Raw genomic sequence first — 19,140 nt, 5'->3', positions numbered from 1 at the left:
GACAACCGCGACCGCCGAGTCACCTTCGTTGACGCACACTCTGACGGGGAAGACCTACTCGATCAGCGCATACAACTCTGAAGCCGAATGGAGTGATCAGGACCAGTCTGGAGGCTACGACTCAGCGGAAGACGACGACTACATGGACGCCGGCGTTGCCAATGACAAGGGAAATACCACGGACCGCGGGGATAACTCAGCGGGAGACCAGAATGTCTCGAATTGAAGTTGGGGGAACTCGGCGAGTCGACCTCCGCGACCATACAACCAACGAGAACAGTCGAACCGTGGAGATGGATCACGCGAAAACGCACAGCGTGGACCTTGTACAGCCTGAGAAAGAACGGTGCACTCGGCACACTACTGTCGACAACGCTGCAAATTCTGCAGACAAATTCATGAAGTCGGCCAGTGCGAGCTGTTTCGTCAATACGAGAAGCTGGCTGCGTTCGTGAAGAGCTCTGTCGACAAGTCACAAGTGCCAGAAGCCCTGCAAAACCTTTACACGCCAAGTGATTTAAACTCGGCAGCCCGCCAACACTGACTGGGTTAAAATATGCCGAGCTGCCACAGTCAGCTGAACCTGCAGTGGAGGCGAACGTCTGGTTCGCCTTCGTAGGCGAGGCAGGACGGCCTGAGGGACGAAGCGGGGATGGCAATTGGGTGTGTGAAATCGACGGAATTGAACGTAATCTCGGTGAGTTTGACGATAACTACCGAGCAATTGCAAGTGTAACTCGGCGGTCAGACCAGGCTGTGCACCGTATCAGAATCATGAAGCTGCTTTTAGGAGAACGGCTAGGATGGTGGTCAGAGCAGAAGTTTGAACGCCGTGTTTGAATGAGAGCTCTCGTATTGGGGGCAGTGAACGACCGAAGGACCAAGATCCTGTTGGACACTGGCGCAAATGTCTCGGCGATTAGTGAGTACCTAGCAAAGAAACTACGCCACAAAAGAGTGGCCAGCCGAGACAAGCGGATCAACATACAAGGAATAAGTAAATACAGAATGGTGACAACGTCAAGAGCAGTCGTGAAGGTGACACTCGGCTGGGAAGTGGCATACGAGTTTGAAGTATGGATAATGCCTCATCATGCCGGAGTCGATTTGATTCTCGGCACTGACTTAAATGGAATCTGCCCAGATCTGTACATTTTGTCAGTTAAGCTACCCGACGAGATGATGATCCCACTCATCCGATCCAATAATCCGCCGACAAAGACCGAGTTCGGATTAAATGTCCCATGTGGGCCACCAGACGGGTTAACGATCGAAAGTCGAATGACCGCTGAGTTCAAATTGCCCAGGGGGCAACCCAGTGAGTCGACTTATGACTTGTGGGTGCGACGGATCAAGGGTTGGATTCCCACGGTTGTTTTTAATTACCGAAGAAGACCAACCCATGTACTAATTACAAATGTACGACCCAAGTCAGTCTGGTGTTCACCTCACATTTATTTGATAAAATGGTATCCACACGGAGTACTGACCAATGAGGGATATGTCCGCGTGAGCTCGGCGATATAGTGTGACTGACAGATATTGGCATTTGAGTCAGCGATGGATAAAGATTTGCTGCAGAAGGAACAACGACTGTATGAAGACTGGTTGTCACACCAGCCGCCAGCTGTAGAAAGACGAAATAACCTATTCCGACAGCGGTGAAAAAACGACCCCCTCCAGTGGAGAACGGACCAGAATTAACATGCGCCGAACGCTGGAGGAGGATCGATGCTGATACAGGAGCCGACGAAGACCGGAGGCGCCGCAATAACGCCGACGTCATATCAATTTCAGGAGTGACAAGGGGTGACCCGGCTTTATTTTCAGCGTTCAGGCTAGGAGATGTCCAAGCGGATCGTACGCCGGCGCTACGCGATCGCTGAGAAGTCTTCTATCATCTGTCCAACTTTGATGACGATGGCGCCATTTCTGACACCAGCGCTAACTCAGCGGCTGAAGGAACAAGTGCAGTAAGGGCGAAGTAAGAAGCGGCGGCGACGAAGACTCAGCTATAACGGAAGGAGGCCCTGAAGAATGCTCGGAACAGGTCCCAAACGAGGAACAACCCGTTATTGAAGACCGAGCCAAGTTTGGAGTCATCAGATCAAGTATTGGGGGCGAGGTTAACTCAGCTATGAGCGCCCTGAACATTATACATATTGAGATTAACCATGTGGTAACGGCGAGCTCGGCGATCGAAGTTCCAGCCGTAAGAAACGGATTGGAAGCTGACTTAGCGTGCCGCAAGACCGCCCACTACGTGAGGGAAGAGTATGGGCGCGTGGAAGTCTGTCCTGCTTTTGCAGCAGACTCAGCGATACAGCGCCCTAGCGCGACGACGGCAAATTCCAATCCGGAGGTATTTACTTTCAAGAGATGTGAAGGCTAACAGTGAAGGGATGGGCTGGACGATAAATATCAGTAACCACGATGACGAGGGTGATGTACGAGCTAAGTGTGGAGTCGATGGTTTAAGTTCTGCAGACGTGGTGAACTCAGCGATGGTTACGCCAGAGGCCTGCATTATCCAGTCGGCGCGGTGGACTCGGCGTCAGCGGACCTAAACGCTGGGAGTGATTCGGACGTGGCCACAGCATGCCGCCAGGATGTCAGCTATACCGGAGACGAGTTTGCGTTCAGGGAAGTTAGTCCTGCCGTCTCGGGGAACTCTGCGGACCAGCACTCTGACGCGACTAAACGCTATGATGGTCGAGAGGTACTACTACTGAAAGGAATCAAGTCTAACGACGATCCAGCTACGGCGGACTCAGCGTTGGAGACTCTGGATGCTGAAAACGGCTCGGATGTGGCTAGAGAACACGATGTAGATACCACCTACCGTGGAGACAAGTCTAAACACGCAGAAGTCAGATCGGCCATCGTAGTGCACGTAGCGGATACGGGCCCTCAAGTGCAGGACAAATATGCCTCATCAGCGTTATTACTGTTGAGAGGTACTGGAACTGATATCGGAGTGACGAGCTCGGACGACGGTGTTCGACCCCGGTGGAATTGGTTACAGTTTAGAACACGCTGCGGATGAAGGAACAGCTTCGCAGAAAGCGGGCCAGGCCCTAAGACAGTGACCGAACCTGTCCGCGCTGAGCTCAGCTGGGAAGCCGATGAATGCAGCTCAACAGGAGACCCGATGGAAACCCTACGACTACACTACTTGGCTATCGCAGCGACCGAGGACGTGATGTTGACGACAGTAAGACCGATATCTTTGAGCGAAGTGGGACTGATCTAGATTTGACGAACTACGCTCATGAGCCGGCCTTCCTTCCCGATCTCACTGTCATGGCGTCTACTGAACGCGACTTTGGCTCTTCGAACGTCAAGTCAAGTAGTCATACGCCAGCGCAGTCGGCTAAGTTGATGGCAAAGCTTCAAGAGCACGAAGGAAAAATGATCTCAAGTGGTAACGCCCTTCCGTCTTTAGCGTACGGAGCGCTGTGCGTCATCGACGTTCAAGGACAGGCGCCTATCAAGCAGAAAGCTCGGCGAATACCCCTCCGCCACTTGAGTAAATTGTACGAGTTGCAGACGGGACTGCTTCGAGCCGGGTGATATCATTCTCAAGCTGCACCTGGGCTTCACCGGTGGTGATAGTACTCAAGCAAAAAGTAGTGGATATTCGGTTATGCATTGACTATAAACTAGTAAACGCGATTACGACGCCGATGGAATACGCCATGACGACCTGCTCACTGAGTTGGAGTGTTACTTGCGGATTTGCTCGCTTGATGCTGCTAGTGGATTCTGGGCGGTCTTGATGACTCGCCGAGCTAGGCGGATCTCAGCGTCCGTCTGTGCACTTGGGCATTTCGAGTGGTTACGAATGCCGTTTGGACTGAAGAATGCGCCTATGATTTACCAACGACTGATCAACAACGCTGTAGGGGGGTACGGCCAACTGAAGGGAGGATGGAAGTCGTTCGCTGAGCGAACGGCTGACGCTGAAGCCGAGTCGGGAGCTCGGCGATTTGAGCTCGGAGGAGTCGGCGATCCAACGCCAGGACAGCTGATGAAGTTCGAAACAGACCACCAATCACAAACTGACTGCGATCCGGTCCAAGACCTAGTCAACGGCCCAGACGGTGACATGTTCGCTAATGGAGAGCCTGACCTGTCTAATCTGATCCCAGTGTTCAAACGGAGGTCGTTTGTCGATGCTATTTGTTTCGGTGGGGAGACGTTTGACGCCTGCTTGGAGACACTGGACTGATTACTAGCCCGGTTCATCGAGTGTCGGATTAGCATCAGCTTTACCAAGAATATCTTTGTCCAGCCCAAGGTTGAATTCCTGTAGCACGAGATTACACCGAGTGGCATACGCGCCGATACGAAGAAGATAGTGGCTATCGCCGAACTCTCCTTCTCGAAATCAAAGAAAGGGATGCAAGGCTTCCTCGGTGCGCTTAACTACTACGGCCGATTCATCCAGAACTTGGCTGTTTATGGAGCGGTACTCTACCAACTCGAGATGACGGACTTTGGTCCTGGGGGTGACTTGACGTCAGCAAAAGGTCATTCGCCGAGCTAAAAAAAAACGGGTAGCGGATGCTCCAATTCTTCGCCATTCGACTCGGCGAAAGAAGTCCACATAATGTTGTACGCTAATGGCTGGGCACTGAGCAGTACTATGATGCAGCCGCACGACGACAAGCTGCACTCAATTCGCTTCTGCGGACGCGTGCTCAAGGCGAATGAACTCGGCTATCATCCCGCTGAGAAAGAAGTGGTCGCGCTGCTACAATAGCTCAAAGTGTGCTACACTCTCTTGGCAGGGAAGCCACTACACGTCTACCTTCGTTTCTAAACGCTGGAATGGGTGTTTAAGTCGAAGTCATTATACGGCTGCGCAGTCCGTTTCGCTGTGATGCTGTCGTCATACGACTTGAAGGTGAAGCGAGTAAGAAATGCGATGTAGATTTCGCCCAGTTGATCCAGGCGGCGATAACCCCGTTCATCGGACCCGATGAGTCCCTGAAACACCTCGCGCCTCCCTCCAAGAACTCGGCGATAGTTAGAATGAACCCGGAGCTGTTGTACGCCCGAATACCAGCTGACTTCGCGGTGTGTGTACTGTCATTTGATGGCTCAGCGAAGACAGCTGAGTATGGCGAGTATGGAAGATGTTCGTGGATCCTGTGGCGCCTTCCGAATTGGGACATTGAGATCGGTGCGGATGCGTACCTGTTGTCCACCACGGTCAACATCGCCGAGTATACCGGCATGAACAATGGGGTCTTGGCGGCGATTGACCGAGGGATAACTGACTTAATTATCGTGGGTGACGCCCGGCTTGCAATCCAGCAATCCATGGGGGTGATATCATGCAAGAAAGAGACGTTGCAAGTGGAGTTAGCACGACACAAGGATCTCACTAAGCGACTCTACTCGGTCCGGTATCGACACATAGCGCGACACTATAACACAGTGGCTGATTCTCTCGCTACAGAGGCACTTGAAGCAAAAGCCGGAAGGGTAATTCTCGGGACGGATCGGAAAGCAGAACAGAGACCGATTAACCGAGTAGCCGAAGAACTGTATGCCATGGACAACCCAGCGGAAACCCCAATCGTCACGGCAGTCACTCGTAGCCGAGTGGGTCGAGTTCGCTTTGAGGACGAGCTGGATGAAGACCCGGCTAGTGCTAAAGGAGGAAGTCAGGATCCTGAAGCCATATCACCAAAACCTGGAGAACCCGCGTTTGAAAGCAGTGGGGATGAATTTGAACAAGTCAGCAGGGCGTCGACTCGGCGGACTAACCGCATGACCCCGAATGCTGAAACAGGGTCGCAGATGGAGTCAGCCCAGACGGCTCAGAATGCCTACGACATTGATCCAGTGACAGTACAGACTGAGCGGAGACGACGAATGGCGAAGGCACAAGACGAAGAGCTCAGATGGGCCGATCTGAAGGCGTACCTGAGAGGTGAAGTGGAGGACCTTACACACCGTCGAGCTCCTAAGACCGGCAAAGTCGCAGAAGTCTTTCTACTCAGCGAAGACGGCCTGTTATACCGCCGACATACGACGCGCCGACAGGGAGAACTCGGCGAGCCGAATCTCTCATTGAGATGGGTGATTCCGTCAACTATGATCGACGAGATACTACATAACTGTCACAACTCGATCTGAGGGGGTCATCAAGGCATCGTCAGAACTTATCACAGAGTCAACCCAACTACTACTGGATTAGTCTTGATGCCAACGTGGTGAAACATGTGAGAGCCTGCGAGGACTGCAGTACTAGTAAGAGTAAGCCACAGCTGAGAGGTTACTCGCCGGGACATGTGGTGCCAGACCGTTCATTCCAGTTCGTGTCAATGGATTTCGTGATTCCCCTACCTCGAACGCAGTGGGACAATACTCCACTGCTGTTGTTCCAGGACCACTTCACTGGGTTTGTGATCACTTTAAAGCTATGAATGACACCGGGGCATTCGAAGTGGCCAAGGTGTTTGAAGAATGCGTCTTCAGGCGGTTTTGGGTTCCGTCTCTGATACGACACGACCGAGATCCAAGGCTCATGAGTGAAGTGATCCAAACGCTCTCCGAGATGATGCAGTCGAGATCAAGGGCTACGCTGAGTTACCGACCACAAGCCAACGGTCAACAAGAGAGGTCAGTCAAGACGATGGTTCAGACTATACGAGTCTACGTGGAAGACCCGCTTCACGCCGACTGGGATAACATCGCCGAGAAGATGGTTCACGCTATCAACAATTCAAGAGATTCGACTCGGCGAGAAACTCCTTTCTATCTAGCGCATGGCTGGGAGACCAAGTCTACACTCAAGGCTATGACGAGCTCAATTCCTCATGGACAGGGACGCTCGGCCAACTCGGCGGATGCGGTCGAGTGGTGCTGAGAAGCAAACAGACAACGAGAAGTTGCCCTGCGGCTAGCAGCTGAGGTCCAAGTGCGAGAGAAGGCAAGACGAGCTCGAGAGCACAACGAAGCACTGAGCAAGAAGTAGAAAAGATCCATTCCCAACGCAGCAGATGGCGAAGACGGAGTTGCAGAACCAGGCAATAAACCCGCTGAATCCTTGTTCAAAGAAGGAGACCAAGTCTGGTTGTTTATGGAGCGAGTCAAGTCGGGCCTGACAAAGAAGTTAGCGCATCGATGGCATGGACCATTCAGGATGAAGAAAAAGGTGGAATAATTTGCTTATGAACTGGAGTTACCCGACAAGAGCGGATATAGGCTCTACCCAGTGATCCATGTATCACGTCTGAAAGCAGTCAACGTCCTCGGCGAGAGACCCAAGATGACACTAATCACCGACCTCGAAGAGACTCAGCGATTTGACTTTGACGAAGAATTACTACCTGAAGATAGCTGGGAGCCAGACGGAAGTACGAACCAGTATAAGTCGAAGCCATTCTTGACGATGTGTTACCACTATCCACGAGTACGTCACGGTCCCAGCGAAAGTTTAAGGTTAAGTGGGCCGGATACGACGAACCTACATGGGAACCAGTGTCGAATTTGTCATGTGGAGGTCTCCCGGTTGACTATCTACGACAAGAGAAGCGTGAAAACCGTCTGCAAATGATGCAAGTTGTATATGAGGATTAACAGATATTACACCAACTCGGCGGACGACACAGGCCGAGTTAAGATGGAATGGTACTGTGTCGAAATTACATATACTGAATAATTACGAAATGAAGTCCCGAACGATACCGACAGTGCCGCTCAGTCGAAAGAATAAAAACTTAAAAGGAAGGCTCCACGGAGCGAGTGAACCCGTAGGCCATGGGCCTCGCCAAGAAGGTCAATTCCTCCCGGCGCTTGTATCCCTGCTGAGCAGCCATGGTCATGAGAAAGACAAGACTCACTGGGGAAGCCGAGCTCGACTGACTGTTGGCGCCCGAAGTGGTGTCGCCCGACAAGCTTGGTGGACCATGGGGCGCGCGCGAGAAGACTCCGCCTACTCCGCTTCAGACTCATAGGAAGATGTCAGGTCGACCAACCCAGCTTCAGACCGGTCGCTGACCCCACGAGTGCCGACGGGTCGAGGAATCGACTCAGCTAACACGCCTTTACCTTGAGAGGAGTCATTGGAGAAGGATGGCGCTGCGAGTTGTGCTAGAGAAAACAGACGAGGGCGTAAGGAGCTGCCAAGTGAGCAACAGCAGAAGCCAGCAAACGTACCGAAGAAGGTGGTGGAGAGCCGCGAGACGTCATCAGCCGAGTTTGGTCCACCGGTGGCAGAACCAAATGAAGGATTAAGACACTCACCAGCTCGGCTTGTATCATAACCGGGGCAATTGTGGTGTAGGGATTTCCAGATTCGGTCATACGTCAACGTACTTTAGATCAAGAATTGCTCGGTCTGATAGCCCAGAGCTTAGGAACTAAGGATCACGGTAACTACTCGGAGATCTGTCCGAATGATGCTATCCGGATACCCGCTGAGCTCTAACGGTCGCCTGACCCCAGCGGAAGGGTAGGTAGAGATCGGAAACGACCCCATTTCACTAGATATTTGTATGAGAAGCATATGATTAAATAGGGGGAGCCTTTTCGGCTCTGTAAGTCCCTAGATAGGGCTGGTTTATGCCTGCCGTTGATACTAGAGGCATAGCTTGTAGGGTATTGACTGGTAGCGCACAGAGATTAGGTCGGTCCGGGTAGGACAAAGTCTCGCTACGCGCGAAAGAAAGCCCCGCAAAATCAGCGAACCGGTACGTCGGATAGCCCGGGTGCCGTAACACTTCTAGCTGAGCAGCCTCTGCGCTCGGTGACCTGTAAAAAAGCGCTCGCGCGCCGTCGTCCATCATTTGGTTGAGGGCACAGGGTTTGTGAACGAGCTCTGCCGAGCCAAACTCGGCGGAGCCTCGAAAGTGCTCTGACTTGGTTAGTCGGAACCGAGTGGAAGCGAGCCAATCGTCTGTTCCGGCTGGGCCGAACCGCGAGTGGACCACTCTTTGCGCAGGTCATACAAGCGCCGACCTAACTCGGCGATTTGTTGTGGTTTGTGTAAGGAATCCACATCTGACGGTATTTGTGTGCTCTACTACACCACACTATCGGTAGAAAACAAGAACAGATACCTTGATTTCGCTCTATCGACATTAAACAACTGCAAGCGTTTGCTGTTTTCCATCTCGATTGCCTTTGTCTGAGTCACAGTGAAATACTAGAGCAAATACCACGTCAGTCTTAAAGGCTACTGCTGTTCTAGAACCTGACCGAAAGATTTCTTTGGTTAGCCCTCGGTTCACAGAGGATAAGGTGGCAAGAAACGTATTTAAGTGGAACAATATCATCAAGTATCTAATGTTTTTCAAATTTCCGAGTTTTTATTAAAATAGAATGTTAACTTTTAAGAAAGTAAGTTACTATAGGTATTTATTATCGAACATAGTACTATTACTATTAGAAATATCATATGATAATTTGGTTGCCATTAGCCCCTGGTATTGAGTCCCAAAACCGACGGTGTTTATGGTATTTACTCCTATACGCTTCAGCACGACACTGTCGGACTTGGTCACAAACGACGCAAGGGTACCTGCATTGTTCGAGTTGAAAGAGGAGGATCTCAGGGACTTACAGGCTAACGGAAGGTGTGGGGGGGGCTGGAGTAAACGTGGTGTCCTTCAAGTAAAGTGAGTCTTCAAGATCAAGTTTTAACTCATGCGAACAGCTGGAGCGACCCAAGGCTCGATTAGTATCTCGCGGGCTCTCACAGAGATTTTTCATCGATGTCGAGGAGGCATACTCGCCAGTGCTAAGAACTACGAGTGTACGATTTCTGATCGCGTTAGCTGCACAGTGGGGACGCCGCGTCAGGCAGGGTGACGTCCCTAATGCCTATGTGAAGGCAAACCTCGATCGGCCAATCCTGATTTTAAAAAGCCTTCAAAGGAACTTTATGCTCCAAGGACACGAAAGGGCTGTATGAGCTGAGCCAGAGCGGACGGCACTGGAATAATAAGATCAGCAACTTCCTGACACATTGCTAAACTTCGCACGAAATAAAGTGGATCCACGCCTGTATACTCGCCGGTCGAATTGGGAACCTTACTTTACTTGGTCTGTACATGGACGGCGTTATTATGGTAAGTAAAGATGATGCTGACAGCGACTGAGACATGTACTAACTAGAAAAGTAGTTCGACATCGGGTGGCATTAATGCAACGTTATATAGCCCTATTACAATTTCACGACGTCGTTTAGCGCAACGCTAGCGACGTTAAGCCGATTTTTACTGGTTTATCGGTGTTTTAAATGTAACAATAGGATCAAGTTAGACGACAGATTTTCACCAAAATAGAGACTATCGTTACCCTGACATAGCAAGCATTTAAAACTGCCCCTACTTTTCTCTTACTACAAATCTCACAATCTACTTAGCGACGATAAAGGACAGCGCAGGCGCTGTTCCAGCGCGGGTGACGAAGGGACATCCAGACCACTGTCGGCCTCACACCTTGTGCAACTGCTTGCTTGTTCTTGAGGCCAAGATATGGCAGCGATTCAGGAGAAATTAGTGGAGATGGAGGAGTACACGCGCAAGCTGGCGGGAGTCCAGGGCGAGCTTTAAGGCCTGCTGGACCAAGAAATGTGCGAGCGAGCTGATCTCCCTATCGTTTTAAGAGGCATCTTTGGGCGACGAATACGTTCCCTCGCTGTCAGTACTCCTGGCCGAATTCTGCAAGACGATGCAAGACAAGTATGCCCGCTATAGTCAAGTTACCGTTGCTCCGATATAGCGTTGCTTTTCTAACGTTGCCGAATGTTAGCGTCGTTCGTATATAACGTAGTCTAAAAAAAAACGTTATTCTTCTTAGTCGATAGTATAGTGAGCTTCTTTGCAGCGATCATCAAGCGAGCACAAAGCGCCTACGCAGATTTTATTGCAGAGTGATCTCGACGCATTGGACGGCGAACATAGCAAGATGTCCCCTCGGGACGTTCCAAACGCATTAGGAGCGCTCAGCGACGCCCAACTTGTCGGATGCAGCCGCAGAGTAGTCAGCGTCCACCCACCCAAACTCAAGCTGTCCAAGTTTAAGCCCGTCCTGCTCAAGCTTCAGTCAATGTTATTGACTTGTTTCATGAGAGCGTTAATGATTTATCAAACGATTCGCACCAAGATTAGGATGCCAACATTCAGAAAATACGAGTTGAAGTTTGATGTGACATTTGTAACAGTCACTACATTTCACTTAGTTCTAAAAAAAATTCTTACTTCCTTTTCCGAAAGCACTGGCCAACTGCCTCCCTATCTGTTTAGCTTATTCCTTCTTGGGCAGGGTCATGGCGTGATCTGGATAAGATAATCATCAACCTCAGCCGCATCACTTTAATAACGTCTCTCGTTACAGCATCGGCCTTGAACCCACATCAGCCATAGATGAAAGCGTATGACATTGCCGCGACCATGACACCGCAGCTGTATTCATCCATCTGGGCCGGCGACACTAACCATTCAATGTCCACGTGTGTCGGAAACGGGTGTTCTTCTTGGCATGTCCCTTCGCATTCCCACTGAGAACGTTATTCTCGTAGATATAGCTTACTCGTCCATATTTTCTCCATATCTGATCTGTCAGATGCGGTACATAGCGGATCGTACCATCTCTGTACACCGCTACCACTATGCGCGACCAGTGGCATCCCTCGATGTTGACGGGCAGAACGATTATTTTCATCGAGAAGAACTTTGATCGCGGTGGAGACGGAAACTTCTCCTGCCGACCACAATCGACGACAGTGCCTGAACGTCTATTTAGCTGGATGTGATCACGTCCAAAGCGTACTTCAACACGGCATCGTTCAGCCACGCACGATTCGCAACATACCCTACCCCTTCCTTAAAGTAAATACCCCGCATACGGGTTTGTGGTAGAATGTAGTGCGCAGACACACTGTATCAAAAACCGCATTGACATCAGAGGCTAGATGGGCTAGCGTATGCTTTGATCCAGCTGCTGGCTTACCCGACGAATCCATCTCGTCAGCAAAAAAACTCAACGGGGCGTCCCGGCACCTTCGCCAAATCCTGATTTATCCAGTCCTGGTCTCTTTCCCACATTTTGCAATTTTTCATGACTCTGTAAAAAGGCTTCGTTATGTGTACGCATTCACTACAATAACAAAAGGAAACGGTAGTTAGCAGATGATACAATAACGTTGCTCTAACAACGTTACCGCCCATCTAGCAACGTTAGCTTCCGACGTTACCGTGAAAATTGTTCCAGCTGTGACGTCACCCATACCGCGAGCGTGTTATCGTATGCAGAGCGGGGCGTTCAAGTGAGATCCACCACCGCCTGCATCTCTCCTCTGGTCGCTCGGTCATCATTTTGTCCAATCTCGTAGTTATTCAGTGCAGCTTGCAGTGAGACTATCAAGTCTTCCGGAATCACGTAGCTATAGCAGTACGATGGTGCAGCCAACTGGGTCACCTCTCTGACGCGACGAACGCGGCCACGCAATGTTTGCTCATTCTTTATATACGGATACTTTTCCAATATATCAGAAACGGCGTTCAACCCCGCTGTAGGTTGCACCCATTTAACGATATCCGTCACTTTTGTCGCCAGTCCAGTCGAATAGGCTATTGCGATGTACCGAGCTTGAGCAGCAACAATCGACCGGCTTTGTCCCAATTTCTTTCAGGTCTCGCCTCAACGTGGGTGCGGAATGTTGAATCTTACTCCTGTCCGCTTTGTGTCAAGGCTGTTTTCATTCCCTGACTGCACTTCGTTGGACATGCGATTGCTTAGTTTTCTTGTCCAGGTTCAGATGTACTCGAAGTCGCAATAATGCGCTGCGAGGATTCGGATAGGTACAGGTCGCCAAGAGAAACTTGTGATAAAGAGGCATCTTCGAACTCGGTGTACGCCGATTGCAAAAGTTGATAAGAGCATCTCCGCTGCTGTAATGTCGCCGTCATTTGCAAGATCGGCCATCGATTTGGATGGTTCTCGGTATTTTAACGTTGCTGCATCTAATAACATTGCAGATGAGGGCGACGTTAAGGAGTTGAGCGACATTGTAGACCCTAAGGCTGTGTTGCTGGATAGTTGGCCTCCCCTGTGTTGTAAACGGCATCCACTGTCAGCTCCATTTCCTCCACCAGCGTCACCGTGTCATGATAATCGGCGATGTCCAAGTTGGAGTTCGCCTCCTCTGCACAAGTGTCTCTGTGACTTCATCCGTAGCGTACCGGTAGGGTGCACAGATTTCTTTACAAGATGTTGCCATTTCTCTAGGGCTTTGTAGAATGCGGCGCTAGATAAACTTTGTAAAGGCTTTCAACGAGGCTTAAGCATGTTTTTTTCCATGACATACTTCTCATCAGACGACAGAACTACTACATTCCAGCTTTCCCGGTGCCGGAGAAGGATGTAGGCTACTCGAGACTTGGAAGCTGGTTTGGCCGTGATGCCATTAACGTCGCTATCGCCATCTAACGTTGCAGGCGTTATTCAGATTAAGGTCGACGCTAATGAATTGCGGGAACACGCAACGTGCTTCAACTTAACGGTGCTTGCGACTGCTTCAATTGATGCCGTTCCATCCTCCAGTTGGAGATATAATTTGGTGGCCTCAGCCATGCTCCACCGAGAACAAAGCGTCATACTTGGTAATTCCTCGAACCCATGTCTATCCCGGCAAACAAACATCACATGCTGACACGGCCCCATTCGACTTTTTGAAAAGGCACACGTGCAAGTCCAGTCAATATCATTGCACGCGAACGTCTTTCCGTTTGCAACTATGTGCCACATCTACGGCTCGCTGCTGCGCTTTTCGCACAAAGTGTCCGTTAATGCAACCATGAACAGGTCCCATTGCTGCCGAACTTTCCCAAGCACATAATCACTCAAGCGACCTGCGACCCGGCGCAAAAACACAGGTACTGGGTCTGGGTTTCTTGATCTACAGTTATGTCTGTGGAAGACTGTGACACATGACGGGTGATGTTAGCATGGTGGGTCAACACTCCAGCAACCGCTTGGTCCACAGCAGGCTTCTTTCCAAGTAGCTTTTTCAAAAGGTGTCAATGGGACTCGATCCGATTTGTGGTAGTGTTCCCCGCGGATAAATAGTTGTCCCGCAAATAGTTCGACCACATTTCTTGACATCCTTTCCAATTTTTGTTAAAGTAGGAGCGGACGTTTCTGCATTTATTTTCATAGAATGCACAGAACTGCTTGTACGTTCGTTCGAAGTCAGAAAGAGAAGGGCTACCAAAACGAAAACGTAACAAAGTCAGAATATTAAACAATAACGTTGCTATAAACCAATAATTTCTCTTATACCTATACAACATCGTTACGAAGTATCGCTGTACAGTGTCTTGGTTCGTCACCTGCAAGCCTAAGCCACTTTGCACCATCTTTTTCCAATACGTGATAGCATGGAATTGGCACAGGAGGACCTTCGCATGAGGAAAGCAGTCCTCCAGAACGCTCCACTCGACGAAGTCCTTGTCAGTTATGACAGTCCGGATTATCATCCGAGAGGCGTTCTTGCTTTTGAAGAACTCAAAAGCTTCTGCAGAGTCACAGCCTTCTAGTTTAACGCCATAAAATCGAGAACAGGAAAGCCTGGCCAGTCGGGGGGGTCTCAACAAGGCTCCCATTACGAAATGTAAACAAAGCAAGGTAGTAAGTATTGCTCTAAAAGGAAATGTAAGCGATTAACAGTGAGAGAATATACGGTACTCAGATAATACCCGACGTTGTTGGTATCGTGCGTCCAGTCCATTGCCAATGCGTCCCCCCAATTCTCGAGCGCTAATGTCTGTTGAGCACTTTGATGATTATACCACGGGTAACGCCAAATTGATCCTCAATAACCATGGTCTCGCATTTTTTTTCTTCTGCAAGTGTGTCGAGCAACTCGTCAACCTCAATTCAGCGGTGCTTCGACCTTGAAGTTTTTTAACGAAGTTTCTGACCACTTGAGAAGTGACATGACAATTCCAAAACAATTAGATATGTATATTAAAGCGTTCTGCACTGAAACCTACGCATCCAGCTTCTCACTCATGTACCCAGCTATTTTGCTGGACGTGGTGCTGCTGTCATGCATTGCAGCCACTGTATCAACAACACCGCCGCTGTTTGGTAGGTCCTTCATATCAGCTGTAGCGGCCGCTTCCTCAGACGAATGATTGTGCATGCGCCACTAACTGTGAACAATGAGGCGATGACGTGGGAGCTCACCAGCCGAAGCCACGTTCATGAGCTCGAGGTCAAACCCCGGACAACCGGTGAAGTTCACGGTGGCGTTATTTTTACCCACGCCGCGACGCTTTTGAAAGACACTTTGCTTGCACCGGTACTTGTGGAACTGGGTCGCCCTAATGTTCGCTTTGTATTTCCTAGATAACAGCGTCACAATTAATAAAACGTTAATGACCACAATTAAAGCATCGTACCAATTGTACTCGTCAACGTCCTTAGACGTGCGAGCGCGATAGTAGACGCGCTGCGTACAGCAGTATTCTGCAAACGCAACTTCCCAAGACTTCCAGGTTGCGTAGCCTCTCCTGGTTTTCCACATTGGTGTGAGCGGCAATCATCTTCTCTCGCTCCTTCTTCGTGTTGCTGGTGCGCACTCGTGATTGCGTTGGCTCAGCAAAGGAAGGTCCGGGGGTAGTTCCTCGTCGCTACTCTCCTCCCTCTTGCTCTTCTTAATGCAGGTCTCACTCTTCTCCTCATCCTCACAAGTTGATGAAGTGCTTCTGTCGATTTCATGGGGCGAGTACAGACGGAGCCTTTTCTTCGACTGCGAAGGGGGACCGGCTTTTGATGGGCTGCACTTTCGTTTGGTCTTAACCGCCACAAACATCGATTTCAATAGCAACGTTAAAGCAGAGCCTCGCAAGCATAAAGCAACGCTAAGACACAACATGCACTACCCTTGGCTTGACGTCCAGCGTTTCCGCGCACCTGGTCGCCAGTGTTGCCTTGGCAACACAATCAAGATTCCGTGCGCGGAGAAGCACCGTTCACGCCACCAGCATACATGCAACCAGCCGCAATATCGGCAGGCTCTAGCAAAGGTTTATTGATTACATGGGGTAAGTAACGTTAGAATATAGCGATATTAACATGAAACAACGTTAAAATTTTAGAAACGTTGTTCTCTTTAACATGACGCACCGCTGTCGCCCCCCTACCATTCGCACATCCCTTGTTTGCAACGTCCGTGCTTGCCGGGCCCTCGATCACGGAGTTGCCGCGCTTGTCGCTATCACACTTGTCGCCAGACAACTGTCGTGCACGTGGATCTATATAAACAACCAAACAATCACAACCGCACTGTTAACGACCCAACGATAACCATAGGCGAGGGTCAAAAGCAGTTTCGCAGCACCCACCCTCGTAACCTCGATCATCTTTACCCTCCGAGGCACCTCCAACGGTCGGGTCATCTTCGTTTCCGCCCTCGCGGACTGCCTCACACACAACCTCAAAGTAGACACCTGCGTCGTCGCGAAACGCTGTCGCGTATTTGTCTGGGTTATCCACTCAATTTAAAAAGACAAAACGTTAATAAAATAATTCAAATCGATGCAACGTTAGGCTCCAGCAATGTTATTAAAAGTACGATACAAACCTGGGTCTTTACCGGCCTATTCATCACCTTGACGCGCACCCTTGTCACCTCCACCAACGTTGCCTATCGAGGCGTCTTCGAGCGTCATATCTTCTGCGTCTCTGTCCTCACACACACTCTTGTCATTATCACCTACGTTGCCGCCAAAATCTGGCACCGTTTTGGCTATGTTATTCACACAATATATGATAGCGTTAGTAAAGCAACACTGAAAGAAAGCAACGTTAAATTTAAGTAACGTTAACATCAAGTACGATACGAACTGGGGTCCTTACGGGTGACCTCTTCATTGACATGACGTGCCGCCGGCACAAGTTGGTCCACGCATGCGCCAGGAGCATTTCTGGCGACAGTGGTGTCGCTTCCTTACCACCCGCGAGAGCACGCTATCGACGACCTTCGCTAGCACCCATATCGCCTTTCGGATACTATCTATAGGGTAACAATGAAAAAGGTTAGATGAAGAAGAATTTGGATACACACGCGATACCCGAACCGTTGTCCGCCGCTTCTACTGCGGGTTTGATTTCGATAACCGACCCCGTACGAATGCTAGCGGCATTGGAACTGTCGCTTGAGTGGCGCTCACTATCGTGAGCTAAATTTCATCCTGTGTTAACATAAAAAGGTTTATCGAACTATCGCACAGCATTTACTGGACTGGGCGGGGTCCCAGCAAGCTGACCACCTTCTTCTTGGGCGCTCATTACCGTATCCGCAGGCCGGTTCTCTCCGTCGTTGTCGCGTAAGGTGCTCCGCCATGTGTCGTGCTCGCGCTTTCTCCCCATTGTTGAAAATGAGCGTCATAGATCTGGTACTTAGGAAAATTAATTGCAATTTATACCGATACTCTACCGGTTAATTTCTCCAGGCTAAAATTTGTTGTCGGTTTTGTCCGTGAATTTCACAATAAGCCGGACGACGTTAATTCGGCTTAAATCAGGTATTGTACCTTTCTGCCAAGATGCCCTAGGATTTTGGGCCCTACGTAGGATATCCGCTCCTACGTAGGGTCCCATTAAAACTACCCTGGAGCCAGTAATGTTTTGGCAGTAACATAAAATGGGAAGCCAATTAAAGTTCATAGTTTTCAGTGAGACACAGCGCTTTCTTCTAGCCTTGCAATTGTCGTTTTACAGTATGATACTAAGAACTCAAGAGAGCTGTAATTTTGAGATCTTATGGGGCTAACGCCAGGGCGAACTCTGCTTGAAGTCATTTGAGCTCTGCATACCTGTATCACCGTTCTATCCATATCAACCAGGCCGCTTGCGAAGGGCCTACTCAGGACGCAATAACCAGCGAAAATTGGTTCGGACTTTATTGTTGGAATGGACTCTCCCCAATTCCATAAGTAGGTAGGTCCTTTTACAAAAGTAGGTAGAAATACACACGGTTACCGCGTGGTGCATTGTCACTCTCTGATTGGATAACAGTAAACAATTATAGCCAGTCAAGAGTCAACCTGCCAATGAGTGGTTCTCATAGGTCTAGGGCTCCCCCTCTATTCCTAACTTAAATCAAAGTCTATTTTACGAAGAGCTAAGTCTAACTTGCTTGCGAGCTTCCTCGCCGCTACGTGCGCGCTAGTGACGGTGAAAACATAGCCCGTTACACCTGGTAGCACTTCGTAGTCCTTCCAACGACCGAGGCCAAGACCAATATACAGCACTGCTTGACTTCCGCCTCCACCGGAACAACTATGGAGCACGAAAACGTTTTCCACCGCCTCGGGGCAGTGTCCGGAAAAGTTGTGGTGGTGTCGCTGCTCAGCCCAGCGTCTTCCGAACAGCAACGTCAAACCACTAAAGCGTTTTTGGAGCGAGAACTCGCTGAAGCCAAGCAGCGAGGACAGACTCCCTCACGCTGCAGGAATAACGCCATCAAGATGGAAACCTCGACTGTGACGGGTACACACAGCACCTTGCGCTAGAGGAAGTTGGCTTCCGAGAGCTTACAAACCCTCAGTGAGCAGTAGTTCACAGGTCCCTTTTGTCGAAGGAGGCGAAGTGACCAATTTAAGGTAAGTTGAAAACTGAATATTTTATAGGTAGGCTGAGCTTGAGTTAAAGTTACAAACTTTAAGTCACCTATAGAAAAGCTATGTCGTCAGCCAATGGTTGGCCTCGGACGACCCTGGTACCATGTACCAGATATCTCGATGTGTGACGTGTCACACCTCATGTAACTAGGGGTATACTTGGGGCTATGTATCCCGTTACATCCTCCCCCATTTAGGTTCGGCTTACGGACTAATCAGAATGAGGAAGTGTACGTCACAAACTTTCATTCTCAAAGTCGAAATACACCGACTTGGCTGCGCGAGGGCGGCGGAGGCTCACTTTACAGTTACAGCCTCGAGCACCGGTTGAGCGCTCTTCTTCTCGGTCTCCACATCGACATTTAGCATGCCCCACGGCACTGCGAAGAGTGGTGCAAAAACACGCTCCAAGGCTGCTGCCGGAAAGGCGCAAGCTAAGAGCACTAAGCCACGTGGGAAAGGCTCTGCATTTGAGGAGGCTACTAAG

The 19,140-nt window shown here is 49.9% G+C and overlaps 1 protein-coding gene across 1 annotated transcript; it reads right to left on the bottom strand.

Moving 5' to 3' along the window:
- Positions 1-13,927: 13,927 nt before the first annotated feature.
- Positions 13,928-15,553, bottom strand: PITG_06625 (uncharacterized protein; the record flags this gene model as incomplete). Its single annotated transcript, XM_002998661.1, has 4 exons — positions 13,928-13,933; positions 14,355-14,539; positions 15,214-15,350; positions 15,429-15,553. The coding sequence occupies 4 exons, from the start codon at positions 15,551-15,553 to the stop codon at positions 13,928-13,930; spliced, it is 453 nt and encodes a 150-aa protein (XP_002998707.1).
- Positions 15,554-19,140: the final 3,587 nt, after the last annotated feature.

The sequence above is a fragment of the Phytophthora infestans genome, genomic scaffold (assembly GCF_000142945.1).
Source record: "Phytophthora infestans T30-4 supercont1.8 genomic scaffold, whole genome shotgun sequence".
In the NCBI taxonomy this organism is placed as follows: domain Eukaryota; phylum Oomycota; class Peronosporomycetes; order Peronosporales; family Peronosporaceae; genus Phytophthora; species Phytophthora infestans.
Note: the sequence above shows the minus strand (reverse complement) of the source record. Positions and strands in the feature narration are given on the sequence as shown.